The 20,488-nt window shown below is 39.4% G+C and overlaps 2 protein-coding genes across 3 annotated transcripts in view; both read left to right on the top strand.

Annotated features, from left to right (window-relative positions):
- The window catches only part of KCNQ5 (potassium voltage-gated channel subfamily Q member 5), a 287,966-nt gene extending 282,206 nt beyond the window's left edge, over positions 1 to 5,760 (top strand). For both annotated transcript variants that reach the window (XM_082047469.1, XM_082047470.1), the window contains exon 14: positions 7 to 5,760. In XM_082047469.1, the coding sequence (XP_081903595.1) occupies positions 7 to 948 (942 nt within the window). In that variant the 3' untranslated portion in view covers positions 949 to 5,760. The remainder of the gene's footprint in view (positions 1 to 6) is intronic.
- A 1,925-nt stretch (positions 5,761 to 7,685) lies between these two features.
- Positions 7,686 to 20,488, top strand: part of DDX43 (DEAD-box helicase 43) — a gene marked incomplete at its 5' end in the record, with an annotated part of 19,011 nt that continues 6,208 nt past the window's right edge. Inside the window, 11 exons of the mRNA XM_082048967.1 lie at positions 7,686 to 8,007; positions 8,733 to 8,788; positions 9,150 to 9,282; positions 10,670 to 10,777; positions 11,535 to 11,616; positions 13,296 to 13,452; positions 13,531 to 13,649; positions 13,912 to 14,022; positions 15,348 to 15,489; positions 17,973 to 18,073; positions 18,853 to 19,016. Of these exons, the coding sequence (XP_081905093.1) occupies positions 7,686 to 8,007; positions 8,733 to 8,788; positions 9,150 to 9,282; positions 10,670 to 10,777; positions 11,535 to 11,616; positions 13,296 to 13,452; positions 13,531 to 13,649; positions 13,912 to 14,022; positions 15,348 to 15,489; positions 17,973 to 18,073; positions 18,853 to 19,016 (1,495 nt within the window). The remainder of the gene's footprint in view (positions 8,008 to 8,732; positions 8,789 to 9,149; positions 9,283 to 10,669; positions 10,778 to 11,534; positions 11,617 to 13,295; positions 13,453 to 13,530; positions 13,650 to 13,911; positions 14,023 to 15,347; positions 15,490 to 17,972; positions 18,074 to 18,852; positions 19,017 to 20,488) is intronic.

Here is a 20,488-nt window from a genome sequence, read left to right as displayed (position 1 = left end):
CTGTAGGTACAATCCATTGAGTCAAAACTGGACTGTCTGTTAGATATTTATCAACAAGTTTTGCGGAAAGGATCTGCATCTGCGCTCACTTTGGCTTCGTTTCAAATGCCCGCTTTTGAGTGTGAGCAGACTTCTGATTACCAGAGTCCATCCGACAGCAAAGACTTGTCCAGTTCTTCACAAATGAGTGGATGTGTACCCAGATCAGCTAGTGCCAATCTGCCTCGTGGCCTGCAGCTTGTACTGACACCAAATGAATTTAGCACTCAGGCTTACTATGCTTTTAGTCCAGCTATGCATAGTCAAGCAACGCAAGTGCCAAATGATGGACCTGCAACAGTTAATAATACATCAAACCAAATAAATCAGGCAACTAAGCCAGCAACTCCAACAACATTACAAATACCACCTTTCTCATCAATGAAGCATATCAATAGGCCTGAGCCCGTTCATATCATTCCTGTAACCACACAGGAGAATATTTCCGATGTCACCGCTTGCCTTGTTGCATCAAAGGATAATGGACAAGTTGCACAGCCCAGTGTGACAAAGGATTGCACATGGAGAAAAAGTCTGGATACAGAAGGGGAACCGTTGCTCTCAGTTAAACCTGTGGTGCAAATGGATTTAGGAAAATCTTTATCTGTACAAAACCTTATACAGTCAACAGAAGAACTGAATGTACAGGTTGCTGGCAGTGACTCCAGCAGTTCCAGAGGCAGCCAAGATGTATACTCCAAATGGAGGGAGTCAAAACTATTTATAACTGATGAAGAGTTGGAAACAGAAGCAGGAACAGAGACTACTGAAGCCATCTCGCGCCCGTTAGTGGAAACAACTCTCTCTGCTGACTCTCTAAGGACTGGAATATCAAGATCATCTCAAAGCATTTGCAAGCCAGGGGATGGTACAGAAGCACTCAATCTGCTCCATGTCAAACTTAAATAACAGCTTGTGGGCTTTCTTCATTGGCTGGGTCATTCCTCTAGTCATACATATCATAGCATGAACTGTTTTGAAAGCCTTTTTAATAAGATAAAATCACAAAAATCAGGATGAATCTGAGAAGCAGTTGAATGAGCCCATATCTCCTAGTTGCATGAAAATGCATGTTTAAGTGATGGCAAACATTCACATTTACACCTACAGTACAGCAGCTTTATGTAGTACAGTAGGTTTAAATGATGAGTTGCCTACAAAGCTAATGCTGCAGGATGTATCAAAAAGCAAAAATTTGAGCATTTAGACCTAGTGCCGTTTCTACAGGGCAGAAGTAAAAATCATAGGGTTTAAAGCACTTTGCTTCTGAACTAATTAAATATATATTATGTCCTGATTTAGATGATAGTTTATGTTTACAACAAAAAAAAAATCTATCTACAGCTGCTAGCAAGGTACCAAGGAAACCTGTAATACGGGACTAGAAATGGCTGCCAGTTGCAAGATACACACATTAGCTCATCAGTAATCAGTTATTTTTAACTCTGAAAACCAGTACGTTAATATCCATATGATATTTTGTGATTTAGTGTTGTGGCAAAAGTACCTGACACACCACTATCACATTGTTCTTTATAAAGAGAACATTATTTTGCTATGAAGAGTTTGTATTTTAAGGATTGGGGCTGGCCTCCGAAATGGATAACCTGGGTGACTGCACTAAAAATCATGGGGAATCTCTCCTTCTTCCAGTCTCATTGAGGAGCTATCTTGTGAATCTGAAACTTGTGGCAGCAGTAGGTGAGGGAAGGAAGCAGGTGCTGCCTTTATTGTTGAAGCAATACTTCCTTCTGTGAAAATTCTGGCAATTTTTCTCACTGTCCCAACCTGATACCGTGACAGCACTTCATAAGGCTGGGAAAGAAGGGAAAACGAGGAACTGAAATCTAGAGTAAAACTAAAGACGATAGAACATGGAAGAGAGAAAGATAACACAATCAATGAAGAAAAAATTTATTTAGATGGGCAGGAAGGGAAATGATTGCAGAAAATAAAAGAAGGAACATAAAAAGGCGAGATTTTTTTCTTTTAATCCAGCCAGTCAGTCAGAGATGTAGAGTGCTATTTCCAAAAAAAAAAAAAAAAAAGACACCATGTAGGCAATCAGAAATGGAAATAGAAGTAGGGAAGACCACCCTAACTGGGGGAAAAAAAAAGCATGAAGGCAAGAGGTTTTTTGTTTGTTGTTTGTTTGCTTTTTAAATAAAAGGGGAAGAGAGAGCAAAGTGTTCACACTCTTCTAGCTCAACACGGTGTCCCAACTGCAGTCATTTCTTGTGAACTTTCGAAGAAAGGCCCTTCAGACTCTTTCCTCCTAACACCCAAGTTTTCAGTTTCAAAGCCTACATCAGACCGAGCATTCCTGCTTGATACATCCTTTTTTATTTTTCTTTTCCTCATCCTACGCTATGCTTCACTGATGCTGTGAGGCGGGAGTGCTGTCAGTGTCTATCTGCACATTCCCAGCCAGGCTTTGCTGCGGTTAGAGCCCTTGTGGAGCCCAAACAGGACTTGGCTTTCCCAGCTGAAGGAGGTTTCTGTGCTTTGCCTCCCCCCAGATTTACACCCCCACACCCTGCACCCCAGGCTCGTAGAGAACCTGATTTGGGCCCAGCTTGCCCCTAGCAGCAGGAACACCGAATGTAGGGAGGTGCCAGTGCCAGCTTACTCAGGGCAGTGTTTTCTCAAGGCCCAGACCTGCTGGGAACTTAATATTTATTAATACATCCAAAACGTCACTCCAGTCTTAACCATGGCTAAATGCTGTAGATTGTATTGTGAAGGACTTGATCTGTTTACTATGAAACCATTGTAATTTCTGCTTCCATAGTTCCTTTACAGAAGTACTCCTGGATGTCCCATGATAACCTTATTCTGTGAAAGTAAATGCAAACTGTAGAGTGTATATATTGTGTTGTTACACGAGGTCCATGGATGGAACACTCTGTTCCATGGCTTATGCCAGAGCAAACTTCAGCTGTTAAATCCTGAAAGATACCTCGAAGCACAATCTCCTCACCTACTGATTTGCCATATTATTTACCACATTCTTTCCTGTCTTCTTTTATGTGCAGTCTGATCATATTAAAGCCTGATTACAACAGTAATTTTGTGAGGATAAGTAAGGGGTTTTCCACATCTCAGTTCATTTAACTATTAACTTATTTTTGAATGTCTGCAGTTTTTCCAGAGAGATCTGTAAGTTTAAAGTCCTATCCAAAATTTTAAAACTTACACATTTGGGGTTTTTTTTAGGCTTTGCTTTCTTTTTGCTAATGGTTTACGGTGCCTTTCTTGCCTTTCATACAAAGCCTCCCGCTGGCCTAAGCGTAAACCCGCACCTAGGTTCAGTTAAGGAGCGAGACAGAGGACACACAGCAACTGTGTGTCAGTAACGGAATTCCCCTCCCCTCCTTGACAAGATCAATTAATCGAGGCATCATTAATTGGACTCCACTCTTCCAGCTTCACCTGCCTGAGCAGGTGGCTGCACCCCCGTTGAGCCCAGGAGGCATCGATGGGAGAACTGAGCCCTGGCCCTGCCGGTACGGGTTCCGTACACAAACAGGCGTCGGGCTTTGCCGATCATTTATCTCACGGAAACTTGGTATTTTTGCCTTAAATGACATGCTTGAGTCCTTCTAATTTTAATTTAATTTATTTAATACAATTTTGTGCACAAAAGAATGAGTTCTATAAATTATGTATGAAAATTTTAATGTCTTTACAAAGTACTAATAAATCCAGAAGATCGTATCTTTTCAAATTATGGTTTAAAATCCTAATTTTTTTCTTTTATGCTCACTGTTATTATTTTTGTAGCTGCAAGTCTTATCATATAGGAATTTTTTAACATAATATTGATAGAGAATAGAAAAAATAGTGAATATATTAAACTCTGGAGAGGAAGAATTGTTTGTTTGGGGTTTTATAAGCTTTGCTCATATTTCCTTATTAGGAGTTTCCTATTTCTATGCTCTCTCTTTAAAAGACAGTGTCATGATTGACAGTCATTCATTAGTTTCACAAAAGAAGGAGCTGTCTGGCTTTTCAAGTCTTGTCCTGAGCTGCTTATTAAAGTCCAGCTCATGACAGCGAATAAGAATTGTTCATGAGTAGGGACAAGGGACAATTTTTTTCTAATTTACAATCCACTTGAGGATTGTTGAAGAGAGAATTTGAACTTAAGTAAGAGCTTCAGGAACTAAGCCTTATTCGAATAACTGTTTTCTGATCAGCTTGTTTCTTGTACCTGATTGAAGAGAGAACTGAAAGGAATAGTTTTGATTATTATTATTTGTTTAAAAATTTGTATTTGGTCCTGGCTTATATGATCTATACTTTTTATTTAAATATTAATATAGTGTTTTAGCCTAGGGTTCAAGATTGCAAAGATCATACACTTTCATTCACAGTGCCCACAGTTGTTCTATGTTTTTGAGATAATCCTACTTAGAGTGACTGCTCTCATTCTAGTATGGTGATGAGTAATTCACCTGCTCTTCTGTGACGAGTCAAATCATACTGAATTGCTGATGTATAGTAGAACATCTGATGTACAGCAGTATTTCTGGATTGGGACCTGCAATCCTTACTCAAGCAAAAATTCTATGGAATTCATTCAGTCTGTGGACTTCAGGATTTTTTCTTGAATTGGGAGCTCAGATTCAAATCCTTATTTTGTTGGGCATCTGTTTAAAGTGAAAATGGTAATATTCCAGTTATTTCCTGAGGAAACTAATACTTAGCTGAATTTACCCATGTCACATTGACTATATAAAAATAACGCACAAAGTATTGATGTAAAAAGGGAAGAAGGGACATTTTTAAAAAAGCACAGAGAAAAGAACAATAATCAGAAAAGATGAGTAAGCAGGAAAATAAAACATAACAGCAAATGAACGAAAAAAGTGTTTAAACACCTGAGGCTAAATTCATCCTTGGATGGCTTCACTGACTTCAATGAGTTCACTGCCCAACTGGGTGAAGTTCAGCCTCCGTTGGGATGATCAGGCTCAGTTCCACCCACCTTAAGGAACTGAACCCACCTATACCAGGAATGAACTTGCCTCTCTGGGACAACTTTTATCCTGACTCATATGAATCCTTTTGGATTCATTAGGTTTGAATGAAATACAGGTCAGAAAAGAATTTGCCCCAGATACTTCTGCTTCACTTTTTTTTTTTTTCCAAGTGTGTTAATCGACTTAATTCAAATGGATTACAACATCACACAAAGTGCTGTCACTGTCTTAAAAAGGTTAATTGGTTTTTGAAATAAGAATTGTCCCCTGCAGTGTCAGTGGAAGCATGTAATATTTTCTTGTTCATTCACCTAGATGCAAATGTGGCCGTTCATTCAGCTGTGGCCACACATAAGTCAATTCCAGACATATCCAATATCATCTGCTATTGGAAGCATTTTTTACTACTTTGAAAGAAAAAAAGCCAGTTTCCTAACAGGCTTAGAAAGCACGAAGGCTGCTTTCACTGACACTGCGACGACATTAGCCAGTACATTACAATGTTAATTGTAACTTCTTGACAAAGTTGAATCCATATTGTTGTTAATAAAAATGATTTGAAAAGTACAATGCTTACTGTTTTTTTTTCCCTTGTATAAATGTTTGTATAGTGTAAGTACATATCAGGCAAAAAAAAAATTAACTCGCTCATTGTTTTCCTTTTGAAGTTTTGTATTTTTTTAATTAAATGGACCCAAACACCACGAAGGAAGTTTGCTAGAATAAAACATGCACAAACTAATCTGATATGTTCAGTTTCTGGTAACTGTTTACAGCAGAGTTCACTGAAACTTCAGATGTTTCAGTACTTCTACGAAAATTAATTTGGAAGTTATTATTACCTCCCCTGTTAGATAAACAGGAATTGATTCAGGATCGGCAACCAGGGGAATGTGTGAGGAGCAGGATTCCTAAGTGAAGGCCCCTCTGCTACCTCAGTTTAACTTGAAGCCTAGGTGAAGCCCTTTTCTCCGTGCTTAATCGTGAAAGTTGCTCTAGAATGCTACTGCACCAAACCTACAGCCTTCTTTCTTCACTGTGCTCTTCCTGCAGTCCTGCTGAAGATAAGCTTTAGTATTTGAGTGTAAAGTACCAAATAAAGAGAGACTGCCCTTGTGGTGAAGTTACTGCCTCCTTGGAGGCTGCAAAATCAGAGCAAAGCATTTCCTTGTATAGGTGACCCCTTACCTCTGTGATGAACGTAATCCTAGATGTTAAAATATAGAGATGCGTCTCCAGAAAGGCATATTTTTTGTGCCAGCCATTTGTACCCACAGGCTATGTGAACAGTGCAAAGCTCTGCCTAAAAATAAACACAGGACAAGAAAAAAGGCAAACGTATGCTTACTCTTGCGTTAAACCAGGACATCTTGCTTAAGGTGTACACAGAGGTAGTAGGGAAGGGTGAGAAGGCAGCAGTGTGAAGTTTTCACTGTTTTGTTACCCTGCAGGTCACAATGGCCCAGCACAGGCAGCAATGTGCATCCGTACATTCATAAATGTTCACTGCTTACCTCTGTGCAATAGGAGTACAGGACTGTGCATAAAAGGCAAATTTAAATGGTCATTTAAAAGACTTTGAACATAATTGATTGAAGGGGAAGTGGGTGATGTTAGTTTTTTCTCAGGGTTTGTTTGGGGTTTTTTTCACTATTTTTTCATTGTGACAGTGACTGAGCACTGGCACAAGTTGCCCAGGGAGGCCATGGAGTCTCTGCCCTTGGGAGATATTCAGAGGCCACCTGGACACAGTGCTGGGCAACTGGCTTTTGGCATCCCTGCTTGAGCAGAGGCTTGGACAAGCACGGATTGTCAGTCTCTTCTCCCAAGTAGCAAGAGATAAGACAAAAGGAAATGGCCTCAAGTTGCGCCAGGGGAGGTTTAGATTGGATATTAGGAAAAATCTCTTCACAGAAAGGGTTGTCAGGCACCGAACAGGCTGCCCAGAGAAGTGGTGGAGTCACCATCCCTGGAGGTGTTCAAAAGGCCCATAGTTTAAGCTGTTAGGGACATGGCTTTGTGCTAGAGTTAGTTTATGGTTGGACCTGATGATCTGGAGTGTCTTTTCCAGCCAAAATAATTCTATGATTCAGTGCCCTCCGGCAGTCCCTTCAACTCACCTATTCTTCATTCCTTTCCTACTACTGTATCAGCTTTAGTATATTCAACCATAGTAATTAAATCATCATGAAAGCTTAATTTGAGATTAAACATTGAGATTTCCGTAAAACATTCAGACCAGCGTGTATCAGCAAGATGCAGACACCGAGCAGACTTACCCCGTGCCACCCTCACCCCCCGCTGCCCGAGGCTGCCCCCTTGTCGGGGCTTCCCACGCCTCCAGAACCAACTTCTTGCCCCTCCCCGTCCTAGAACACCGCCTCCTCCTGCTCCTCCGTGGAGCCCACGCAGGGCTGCCTCGGCGCCGGCGGAGGAGAAGGGAGAAAGGCGGAGCCCGCTCCCCAGCGCTCGCGCAGCCACCGCGCCGGAGCGCAGCCCCGGCTCAGCCTCGGGAATGGCCATAGGTTCTCCCACCCCCGAGCGCCCTCTCCGAAGTAGCCAATCACTGCTTAGATAGCGTCCCGCCCTGGCCAATAAGCGCGCCGCTAGCCTAAGGCGCGCCAAGGTTCCTCCGCATGTGCCGCGCGCGCGGCAGCCGCTATGTCTGACTGGGAGAGCGGCAGCGATGAGGGCACCGGCGGCGGTGCCGGCGCCGGGCGTGTGTGGCAGCCGCCGGCGAGCCCTCCGCAGAGCTGCGCCTCCATCGAGAGCAGCGGGGAACGAAGGAGCATGGAGTGGCGGCGGGAGGTGGCGGTGGCCGGTCTCGGAAGGGAGGCGTGGGAGCCTCGAGGCGCTGAAGGCTCCCGCGGCCTGAGGGAGGCAGCGCGGCAGCGGCCGCCCCGAGCCGCCGCCGGCCAAACGCGGGACGCCGGGGCGCCCCTCTGCTTCCACCTCGATAACTCCCTGGTCGGGGCTCTTATAGGTAATAACGGCCGTACCCCCACCCACGGGTGCTTGGCCTGCTGAGGGGCGCGAGTGAGGGAGGAGGAGAGAATCCAGTGCGGAGAGACTGTTCATGCGCCCACCCTTCCTGTGTGCCCCGAGGAGCTGCAGCGCTGCCCCAGGCCCTGCGAGGGCCCCAGCCCCTGCTGACCCCCTCACATCTTTGGCAGGGTGCTGGCTGAAGTGTGGAGTGCTCCCATTGCCAGGGCAGCTGAACTTTTCCTCCCCAAAGTGGTCAGGCTGACATCTGTCTGTCGTGGCCGGGCCGCTGTAAGTGGGCTGAAGACCCACTGCAGTCAGGTGGAGGAAGGGTGGCTCTCTCTTGAGCTGGTTTTGCTGCTCCATCTCTTCAACTGTGGCGCCGCCCCCTGCGTGCACCTTGTGTTTGGTTAATTGCCAAGAAAGTTACCTGCATTTTCCAATAGTCTGGTGTCACAAATTCTTTTATTTGTGGCTGCATGCGCTCATATGGATCACAGAACGTTAGGGATTGGAAGGGACCTCCAAAGATCATCTAGTCCAATCCCCCCACTGGAGCAGGAACACCTAGATGATGTTACACAGGAAGATGTCCAGGCGGGTTTTGAATGTCTCCAGAGAAGACAGATTTCAGGTTTTGCTCACAACCAAAATACAGTTACCAGGTGTGGTTTTTGACAGTTTGGCCCAAATCTCTGTAATACCAGCAGTGTATCTTTGTCACAGGTCGAGGCGGAACTAAAATAAGAGAACTTGAGGATTCTTCAGGTGCCAGGATAAAGGTAACATGTGCTGTGTGTCATCCAGGCCTGGACACTCTTGGCAACATACTTGGTTTTGCTTCCATGTAAACCACAGTTACTGCAGCAAGCTGGTGTTGCAAGAGCTGTAATAATTATACTCTCTTACAAGAAGGAAGTGGAGTTGAGGGTGCAACTTGCATGCTGTATGAAAGTAGGAAAAGCTTACTGATTTTTTTTTTTCCTAAAGTATGCATTTATTTCCATTTAATTTAGAATTTATCCTGGGAAGATAAGTTAAAACTCAGGAAAAAAAATCAAATATTGTTTTCAGGATGCATTCTTAAACAATGTTTATCTTTGCAATATTAAAAAAAAACTCAATAAGGTTTTACGAACATAGGTTATAAAAGGAACCTATGAAGCTGAAGTAAAGATTTTTGGCAGTGTTGCTGTGCAAAACAAAGCCAAGATATTGATTGATGACGCTGTTACAAGATCTGGACAAAACTATGTTAGAGGCGGGACTGAGAGAGGTAAGAAAAGCTGGTTTTGACACAGGGAACCTATGGATTGTCTTCCCATGTATTTGGTAGTTTGCTGGAGTGTTTTTATATTGTTACTATTTTACCAATATGAATTAAATTTCCCATTGTTCTTGGACAATGGCATAGCACCTTAAAACAGAAATATCTAAACATCTTCCTTTCTGAGCTTGGAACTGTTGCCCCCCTCAAACTGAATGGTTTGGGTTGGAAGGGACCTTAAAGATCATCTTGTCCAACCCCCCTGCCATGGGCAGGTACACCTTCCACTAGACCAGGTTGCTCAAAGCCCCATCCAGCCTGGCCTTGAACACTTCTATGAAAATCTGTTCCTGTGTGGTATCAACAATTTTAATGAATGCACAATGTTATACTAATTGCTTTCTTATATTATCAATCTTATTCCCCCAAAATACAATTGTAGCTTATAGTTTAATGTAGTACCTGTGCAATATTTATAAATGTAGTCTGTAGAGCAAATGTACTAATTATAGCATGGGTGATGCTGACTTCTTACTACTTTCATGGGAAGTTAGCATTTGAGATTTCATGTTGTACATCATGCTTCACTTTAGTAGGCTTTATTGTGTTAACTTTGTCTGTTACATGGATATGTAACTAATGATTGTATGTTGAGATGCTGCTTATGTTGTTGGTATTTGTCTTGGATATGCTGCCAGTGACTTTTTGCACAGGCAAACAACATCCATAGTTGTCGATCTGAGGCACTGATGAGGAAGAAGGGATCTGAGAGTTGTCTTCCAGTGTTAGAATAAGGAATGGAGTACTAGTGAATTTTGATTTTAGAAGTGCCCCAGCAAGTGGATGAGTATGGTCCAAGAGGCTAGAAATAGTTCACACTTCCTTAGTTTGTCTGTGTCTTCACTGTGTTTCCTGCTTTTCCACTAATACATAATTATTTTGCCATTTCTACCTTTCTCAAGAAGTTTTAACCTCATTTAAAAAAAAAAAAAAAAGGTGTGTAGAGTGTAACAACACTGAGACGTTATCCAATGGTGACATTGGATCCTTTAGAAGTTAACATTGCTCTTGTAACTGTTATAAATAAAGCTGTATGCATATCATCTACTGGGTTCACAAGTTTTTGAAAAACCTGCTGCACAGCAAGCCTTATTTATAGCCTTGAGTAGCTAAAGATGTTGAATGCTTCTTTTTTATCAGAACTGGATTTGTACAGGTTTTACCGATGTTTTGGGCTAAAACCTAGGAAAGAATTTTCTATTTAAATGCTTCATGTATATTCAAAACCACATAAGAGGCATTACAAGAGAAAAAGGGGTGGGGGAGCGGAGGGGGCCTCTCCCCCACCCTCCAACAGATTCCATGAAACAGCAGCATTTTGGTACTATTTCTGCAGGAAAAAGCTTGGACATGATCAAGCCTGAAACTAACCGAAACAAAATGGTGATTGACTGGGCCTCTCTTCGTGAAAACAAAGCTAAATATGAAGCTATGAAGTGGGCAGGTTAGTTTTACAGTTTTTATTGTATGGTACTTATTGTTTTGTGTGATAAATCTGTTGAATGCTTAAAAACTTTTAATTTTTGCTTTGAGATGACTGAGTCTTTCAGCGTTGCAATTAGTTAAGTATTTTCAGTGAAGTGACCATGTCAGCATTTGTTAGCACAGTCATGGTGGACACCATGGTAGCTGCATGAAGACTTACAATACCAATTGAGTAGTAAGTTCCACTTCACTCTTTGAAAATACTGTTGTTTTGTATGTGGTCACAGCAAAAATCTGAGAATTGTTAAATATTACACTATATATTTTACCCCGTTTCACCAAAACCAAGACCTAGCATGATTTTTCAGGATTTTTGAGGATGCTCAAAATATAAGCCCTACCCCAAAAATAAGCCCCAGTTACAGTTCATTTTAAAAGTCAATTTAAATAGTGTCCAGGCAGCTATACATGTAAAAAGGTAAGCATCTTTTGGAGCAAAAATTAATACTGACCCCATCTTATTTTCAGGGAAACAGGGTAGTAGAAATTACTTTAGAACTTCAAATGTGGGGTAGTGGTTCTTGCACAGATATTAAATGTTTGTCTCAATTTTAATCTTTTACACGAACAACAATATTCCTCCACTGTTTTTGACTAGTCTCCTAGTACAAGGCACTGTTTGGGGTTTGGGATTTCCATCGTAAGCTTTAGCAGACTTAGCCAGAATCTGTAGCATTTCTTACTGACTTAGGTTTACTTTTTTCTGATTGCTGAAGACTTGCCTCCAATTGAGAAAAACTTCTATAGAGAATCCTCAAGGACTGCATCTATGTCACAAGAAGAAGTGCAGCTATGGCGGTAAGATCATTTATATAGGCAGTCATCTCTTTGGCAAATATCACTACTAAGGTATAAAACCCAGAAAATCGGAGATGAGATATTGAGACAGAAACGTTAATGTTAGTGTCTTGTAGTAACTTAGATCTTCTTATGAATTAAACAATAGCTAATATATGAGGTGTTATTAGTTGCTTGGAAAACTAACTTTAGGGATTAACTGCTTCTCTAGAAGTGTTTGATCTAGTTAACTTTCAGAAGAGAAAAAAAATCAAGACAGTTCATTGGCTTTTGTCTGTTTCTTTGCATTTCATGAGACAGCATGTTCACGTTTCTAGATTCTTCCAAATATTAGTGGTCACATGTTGAATATGTCTTGACTGCCATTTTTTTCCCATGTATTTTAGTCAAATACCATCCTCAAAACAAATTTCAACTTCTATTGCTGTTGTCTTCCTGTCTGTCTAGCTATCTTGTCTTTACAACGACATCATGGTGAGTACACACCTCAGTTAACGGCATCCACTCATTTTGGTCCAGCAGTCTACATCACTACTCTGCAAGAAAAGCAAATTACCTGTTTCAAGTGATTCTGTTCAGGCCCTGGTAGCAGTTTCAACCCTTTTCAGTAGTTCTAATGAAACTGATGAACATTCTTGAGGTGTTACCTTTTACTACTTTTCTTTTTGCATGGTGTCTGCGTTTTCTGCTGCCTGCCCACCAAAAAAAACTTGCCACAGTAAGCACAGCATGGAATTGACACCTGTTTCCTTGAAGTATATGTGCATGTTATTGTTAGAGCTAGTCAAGAGCAACAGAACATTGTTCTGTAGGTTCAGAACATGCATTGAGGGTGATAAAGGAATGTTTTTCCTTTTTCATCTAATCTGTTTGCTTTAAGGAAAAAAGGCAGTAATTGAAAAAAAAAAAAAATGTAAACATGAGGAGAGGTTGAATTACCCATTCTTTTCCTAGCCCATACCCTGCTTGAAGTAAACCTATTTGCTGAAGGGAATCTTCAGAAGAGTACAGGACTGGAATCAAGATAAACTACTAATGCATATTAATACCTCTGAATTGGGGGGAGCATCAGGATCTCAGTTTTTAATATAGCTTCTTGTGTGCGTTGTTGTGGTTTGGGTTTTGTTTGTTTCTTTTGGGAGGTATTTTGGTTGGTTTGGGTTTTTTGTTTGCGCTTTTTTTTTTTTTTGAGCTTGTCTTACTGACTGGTTAATTTTTTCTAAACTGTTCTGTATGTATTTTCTAGAGCATCCAGGGAGCTACTCCGAAAATATTTTGGGAAGGCTTTTGTCAGAATATAGGGATCTGACAAAAACATCCAATCCATTCCTATGATATCTAGGTTTTCTTTATGTTTAAAAACTTGACACAGTTATTTAATTTGTAATATAGTATAATTGAAGTCTGATGTGACAGGACTGCAGTTCATGTTAATATCCATATATAACTTCAAATTAGTCATTCTTAAGAAAGAATGGTAATTGATGCTTTCAGGACAATTGTTTCTATAGCAAAGTTTTCTTAAAAGTTAGAATAGTTCTAATTCTCATTTGCAAACCTGAACTTGGTTTTTGTTCTTCCAGAAGCTTAAAAAAAAAAAGTCGGGAAGGCAGTATTTTGTGTTAGCTCTACTTTTTCAGGTAGTGAGACTTTAAAGTAATTGTACTTCTTCTATACAGGAAAGAAAATAATAATATAATTTGTGATGACTTAAAAGAAGGTGAAAAGCGCTGCATTCCCAATCCTGTTTGTAAATTTGAAGATGTCTTTGAGCATTATCCTGATATTATGGCTAATATAAGAAAAGTTGGTTTTCAAAAGCCTACACCAATTCAGGTACTTATTCAATTTTGATGACTCTTTAACCGAAGCTTAAGAGAAAAGTACATTTAAGTATTTGCTGTTTTGTGTCAGTCCCAGGCATGGCCAATTATACTACAAGGAATTGACCTTATTGGCATCGCACAGACTGGTACCGGGAAAACATTAGCGTACTTAATGCCTGGATTCATTCATTTGACTTCACAGCCAATGTAAGGACTGCTCACATGTCTGATTTGTTTAGGTAATTCTCCCCCACCCCCATGTGATGGTTTTCTAGTAAAGAAGATAATAAACCATAAATTGGAAAAAAAAGAATTAAACCTGGTGGGATATGTACCAAATTTGTCACCATAGATTCCATTAGGAGCAGTGTACTGAGGAAGTCTAGAACAGTATAAAAATATCTGAAGTCAGATGTGATGGACTTTGCCTAGCCTCATGTACCCACATTCTAAAGATGCTTTATTGCAGATCCAAAGATCAGCGTGGGGGGCCAGGAATGTTAGTCCTTGCTCCCACTCGAGAACTGGCACTTCAAGTAGAGACAGAGTGTTCAAAGTACTCATACAGAGGAATTAAAAGGTAATCTTACTGCTTACTTGCTTTTTAAGTATTTTTTTCCTACCACTTGTGGCTTAATTCACCTACTAAAATAATTGCATTTGCTAAGAGCGGAGGGGAAGGTTGTAAAATTTTCAGTTTTTAGAATTCCTGTTTTGACTGCTCTTATGGTGGAGATCTATTTCTTATGTAGCTGGAGTTCTATGTGTTGTAGCTTAGTCTGTTGCTTCTTGTCCTTCCGTGTGGACAGCTGAGAAGAGTCTGACTGTGTCTTCTTGGCACCTTGTAGACAGCAATAAGATCTCCCTGAGCCTTGTCCACTTTAGGCTGAACAAGCCTGGTTACCAGTTCCTCACATCATGCACTCCATCCTCTTGACCATCTCAGTTGATGCTCCAGTGTGGGATATGTCTGTCTTGTAACAGAGATGAGGGGTAAAAAAAACCCCAGATATTATGCTTGAGGTGTGGTCTCACAAGGACTGAATAAAGGGGAATAATGAGTTCTCTCACCCTGCTGGCTACCTACTCCATAGTACACAGCTGGATTTATTTTCTGTGGGGTTACACTGCTGAGTAGTGTTCAGTTTCTTGCCCACCCAAGTCTTTTCTGCAAAGCCATCTTCTGGCATGTTTGCCCTCAGCCATGTGGTAATTCCATCTGCATTCTTCTTAAATTTCATGGGGTTCTTGTCAGCCCATTTCTCTAGCTTCTGAGTAAGAGCCTGGTCCTCTAGTGTATGAACTACTCCCCCAATTTGGTTTCATCTATGCTCAGAGTGCAGGTCTTCATTTAAGGTATTAAACAGACATTACTGTGCTCCAAAACTTACTTTTAGGGCTCTCTGGTAACTGCACAGTATTGAGAATTAGTCTTGTAGTCATCAAATACTGAAATGCATGTTCTGTTTCCTTCCCCAAAATACTACGGACTTTTACAGAGTGTGTTCAGTTTGTGTGTAAGTCTAACACCTTATCGAATGAGTTGATGGTTTTAACAGCAAAACATCTGAGTTTGTTGGTACTGTTTAGAAAACCATGTATCCGTTCATATGTTAATCTATTTTTTGGTGCAAGTATTTTCAGAACAACCTAAAACATGCTCGTGGCTTAATAGCCACGATTACGTTCCGTGCAGTTTCAGCAGCAAGCTATTGCTGAATTGTTGAGAGAGTATTCTGTGTTAAGTCCATTATTTACTGTGATACTGTCAGTTACTATATTCCTTCCTCTTGGTAATACCAGATGATACTTTTTAAAATGAAGCAACATGGTGGCATTTATTTGAAAAAGATTGACTTTAGTTGAACCTTAATATACTGCTTCTGTAAAACATTTTTTTTTCAGTATTTGTATATATGGTGGTGGGGACCGAAAAGGACAGATAGACGTGGTTACCAAAGGTGTGGATATTGTTATTGCTACTCCTGGCAGACTGAATGATCTTCAAATGAACAACTTCATAAATTTGAAGAGCATAACATACTTGGCAAGTAGCTGATATGGAATGACTAATACACCAGTTGGGAAATGGTTGACTTAGTGGGAACTTAAGCTTTAATTAAGTTGTCTTTACATTTTTTAAGTCTTAATTACATCTTAACACTGAGATTTATGTTGGAGGGATGGTTCATACTCGCTGTAACTGTATTGTAGATGTGGAATAGTCCCTAGAAAATAAAATAGGCTTTTAGCACAGGAAGCATTTTAAAAATTCGAAATTGTTATCTCATATAAATAAGTTTGCTGTTTTAAAGTTAATTTTGTCAGGATCAGTTATTAATGGATGAAATGCCTTTCCTAAGTTGATTTTTCCTTTTCTTTTAAAGGTTACCAGTGACTCAAGTTCTTATTAGAACTTGTGCAGAGTTGCAAGAACTTAGATAATTAAACATTTGAGTGACTTTCTTTTGATCTCAGTGGGAAAACAGCCAAGTAAACATTATGAAAGCTTATGTCTTCATTCTTGCTTTTTGCTGTGCTGGACATTTTAAACTGTTGCTATTTTGTAAAATACTTTCATATATTCAAATTATTTCTGAATTGTCTGTTTAACTGGTCTTGTTGCCCAGTTTGACAATTTGGCCTGCTTTCCCCTCCTTATCTCCAGCCCCACTCCCCTCTAAGGGTTAAACACTCATTATGCTGTTACATTATGCTGATTCTAGTAGTAGTTGTGAGCTTACTGGCAAGGCCTCTGGTGTTGTAGTATCATTAGAAATTTTGCCATCTGGAAAAAAATATTGGAAAACAGGGAAGTAGACTCATGTAGAAGAGTAACATGTAGTTGCTCAAAGTACTTCCAGGGTCAGAGACTGGAGTGCAATTGTGGGTTTAAAACCAACAACGACAACAAAGCACCTCCATTAGAGTTAGTTATATTTGAATATACACTGTAGACAAGGTGAATTGGAGGCAGAGAGTTTGTCTTGCCTGACAGTGCCATCAAGTTAGTTGCAGTCTTGATTCAGATTTTTAGGAACATGTTTATTCAAGATAGACTGCTGGTTTTCATTATTTCAGAAAAAAAGAGTGGGAAATTCTGTCATATATGGCCATTTGATTGTTTACAATACAAGTCATTTGAATATTGCTTTCCGTTTTGCTGTGTTCAGTGTAAATCGGTATTCGGTTGTCAGCAATCTGAGTGCTTTTTTTTTTTTTTTTTTGACCATATGCTCATGTGTCAGAAGTAAGGAAATTGGACTTGTGTATGAATAATTGGGAAGCATTTAGGGCAAAGAGTATACTAAAAAAAAGTATGTAAATCAGGAAGTAGAATATAGATTGGACAAGTCCTTTTACTTTTAAAATTAAAAAAAAAAAAGTGTAAAACTTACCAATAACTGATTTAAAACAGAAGAAGGAAAATAATATTCACCTGAAGAACTGGCTTGTGAGAATTTCTTGCTAAGTAGTAGAACTGAAATGAATAATATTTACAAACAGGTAAATATATGTATGTAACAAGAAACCTGGAGGGAGATTTAGCCTACAAACCAGGACCTGGCTGTGAAGCTCTTGGAAAAAAATAGTGCTAATATTTATGTTATATCCATTACAGCCTTTATTCCTTATTAAGCAGCTATCAGAAATAAGGAAAGTAAACTTCAGCTACTCTGAGCCATCTAAGACACATACTTACATGCTCTCTTCTCCTTTTCCAGCTAAGTACCAGTGTGCTTGATAGCTTAGAAAGTTTCTGTTGCTGATAGAGGTGTAGTAGCCAACACTGTATTTAAAATCAGTGATGTTTCAGCCTTACTGTTGTATTAGAATCCAAGTAGTTAATGAAATTTCCAAAACATTCACAAGTGTGCTTGCATATTAAAAAAGAAAAAAAAAATAAATTCCAAACAGTTGTAGTCAGGCCTTCAGCTCACTTGTTCACTTCTGGCTTTTTTACCAGATGAAATAAGTTTGAGCTCTGGGAGTTCTGCAGTGTCCTAGTGTCAGCCAAAGTGTACAGTCTGTCTTTTTTCCTCTAATGAGGAACTAAATTGATAACTGGTATTTTGGTCTTGTATGAGATCTCTAACAAGGTAGAAATGAGATTTCTCCTTGAAATGACAAAAAAATCTATTGTTGAAAGTGTGTTGTGCAGGGTCGTGTCCCCCCTAGGTTTGGTTGCTTTTGATTTTGTTGTTTTGTTGTTTGTTTTTTTTAATTCTGTGCTTAGGTTTAGGCACGAACCAAATTATTGTTCAAACAAACAGTTGTTTCTTCTTCATTGTCTTTAAATTCTCTTAAAGGTGCCACGGATTTTCTTGTTCTGTCTGCAAATGTTATTACTAAATGAAAAAGCTTCAAGGAAATTGAAGAGGTGAAATAGAAGTTCAACAGGTTTTGCAATACACTATGGAGTGCATTCTGCAATTAAAATTGTTACTATTAAAGTGGTCTACTATGTAATGTCTTGCTGAAACCCTTATCTAAGGAACTAGACACAACAAATAACCTTGTTCTGAGCAGGTTTTAGATGAGGCTGACAGAATGCTGGATATGGGATTTGAACCTCAGATAATGAAGATCCTACTAGACGTGCGGCCTGACAGACAAACCGTTATGACAAGGTATGTGAACGTAATAGTGCGCAGTACTAGAAAACTGGAAGTGTAAGGTTATTGAAAACTAAACTTCAAAACAAATGTGTCAGTTTTACTAAGATTTTTACTAGCCTAGATGGGAATGACATCAGTTTTCTTTCTGACTCTGTCTAGTCAGTCCTAATGAGTCATTCAAGGATTTTATTTTCATTTCTTACCCCCTTTGTGATGTTTTACATCAACAGTAAAAAGAACTGAGTTCTTACCAAAAAGGAAGGTGTCCTGGGAATGCTAGAATTTGCCATATTAACTTGAAATTCTGACTTTTACCTCTGTCTGGGACCCAAATGTGTATCCTAACCTTCTGATCAATATCTGTGCTAGCCTGTACCTGGATTAATTTTGAAATTATGCAGCTTTTGGGATCTTAACAATAGGATATCCCACCAATAATTTTTGTTACTGTGTTTTGCATTGGAGCCATCATTTTAGAGATAAACAGAGATTAGAAGCTTGCTTATTAGATATCACTGAACTACTAAACTCACTATTGGCTTCATCAAAAGTCTCCATACCTGTTGCCTGCACTTTTAACCTAGAAAGTTATCTTAAAAGCTTGAGTGCTGTTTACTAATAACTTCTTAAGATTATTCCTAAATATTATATAAGCTCACTACGGCTATTGCTTACTCAAGTGTTTCACTGGTGTATAAGAAATAAAAGAAGAATGTGATGAAATTAATGGATTGGAGAAGGTTTTGCACTCTATTCTCACACGTTTGTTTTCCTCTTCACTTCCTGTTCAGTGCTACTTGGCCTGATGGTGTTCGTCGCCTAGCAAAATCCTATCTGAAAAATCCTATGATTGTTTATGTTGGCACTCTTGACTTAGCAGTAAGTTGTTCTGTTCAGGGTTGGGTTTGGTTTGGTTTTGTTTTTTCTTTTCTTTTCTTTGGGAGAAGAACCTGCAGTTAAACCAGAAAATATTTTGCTTGTAACTATGGGTAAGTAAATACACGTAACTTTAAAATCAATCTAAACTTTAAAAAAACAGCTCCGTATTATTCTTTTAAAACGTCATTAAAAGTTTAGAAAGAACTAAAATTAAAAAAAAAAATAGGAAATCTTTGTATTATTTTTCTGTAACAAGGTCAAGTTGAAGTTTGAATTTTGTACTTCACAGTGCCACGTATTCTTTCCTGAACTGGTTTTGTGGCCTTCACTTCTGTTCAGCAAGTTCTTGTTCCTTAGTTACTTTTGCTTCTGAAGGTCTTCCTAATGCATACAGGTGCTTGTCTGCAACTGTGTTTCTGAACTGCTGTTTTCCAAAGGGACTGGAAGCTCTACTAAAACTCCTGGAGGGCACTTGTCTAGAGCAGGGGGTATATGTTAGAACTGTCTTTAAAGTCCAGAACTTCTAAGATGTAAATGTAGTTGCATACTTGTCATGCTTGTGCAGCTATGTGTAGTTGGCTTCAGTACTAGCAGAATTTACAGAAATAGTAGTTCTTCCAATATCTCAGAATCCTGGTCCAGAGATTGCTTGGAGTTTGGTTATTAAATTATTAAATTTTCCTTGTTGGTTCCACTTTTTTAGTGATGGGGAATAAGAAAACTTCGTATCTAATATACTTCTAGGTAGAATAGGGGGAAAATATACTTTTCATCTGTTCCATTCAGAACTATGTTTTTGTCGAAGGGCATTACTTGTCAAAGACAGAAGATCAGAATTTGAAAAATATCAGCTGCTATTGTAACTCTTTTGTCTAATGGATTCGCCTCTTTTTATAGGCGCTTTTCTTAACCGAAGAGGTGACCTCTGGGGCAGCGGGAGGGTTCCCATGTGGATAGAGAATCTTTTGATGTACTTGATTGATGCTTCAATCCTTGCCACAAGATTATGATGCAGTGCCATGAGAACATCTAGACATACTACTTATGTGGTATACCTTAGATATTCTGTGACAACCTTCCGATATAATGAAGTTTTTATTAACAAACTGTTATTGGAAGAACTGGACAGAACTGATTGTTTCAAATAGATTATGGAATCTTTAAAAGCTTGTCTTTCAAGTAAGACTGGCATTGTTCCAACTTACTCTGGATGAACATAAAACGTACGCAAATTAAACTACTTCAGTCTGGTTTTCACTAATATTAGGAATAATGATTTCACCCGACTAGTCTGCTAATCTGTACCCTCTAAATCTCTGCAAGTGTATGATTTGGCAAACTGCTGAAAGATATTCTTTTACTGTTCTCCTAAATCAACTAGGAAACAACAAATACATCTGCATTGTTTGAACTCCAGACTGATATATATTTTGGTTTTAATATAGCTTTTCATGGTATCATATTACTATTTTTGTAATATTGTAATATGGAAATTAACAGAAAAAAATATTATTCTAATCTGTTTCTACTTAACATCCCTTTGTGTTG

This window comes from Streptopelia decaocto, assembly GCF_964273445.1.
Source record: "Streptopelia decaocto genome assembly, chromosome: 3".
Classification (NCBI taxonomy): Eukaryota; Metazoa; Chordata; class Aves; order Columbiformes; family Columbidae; genus Streptopelia; species Streptopelia decaocto.
This window is presented reverse-complemented; position numbering and strand designations above follow the sequence as displayed.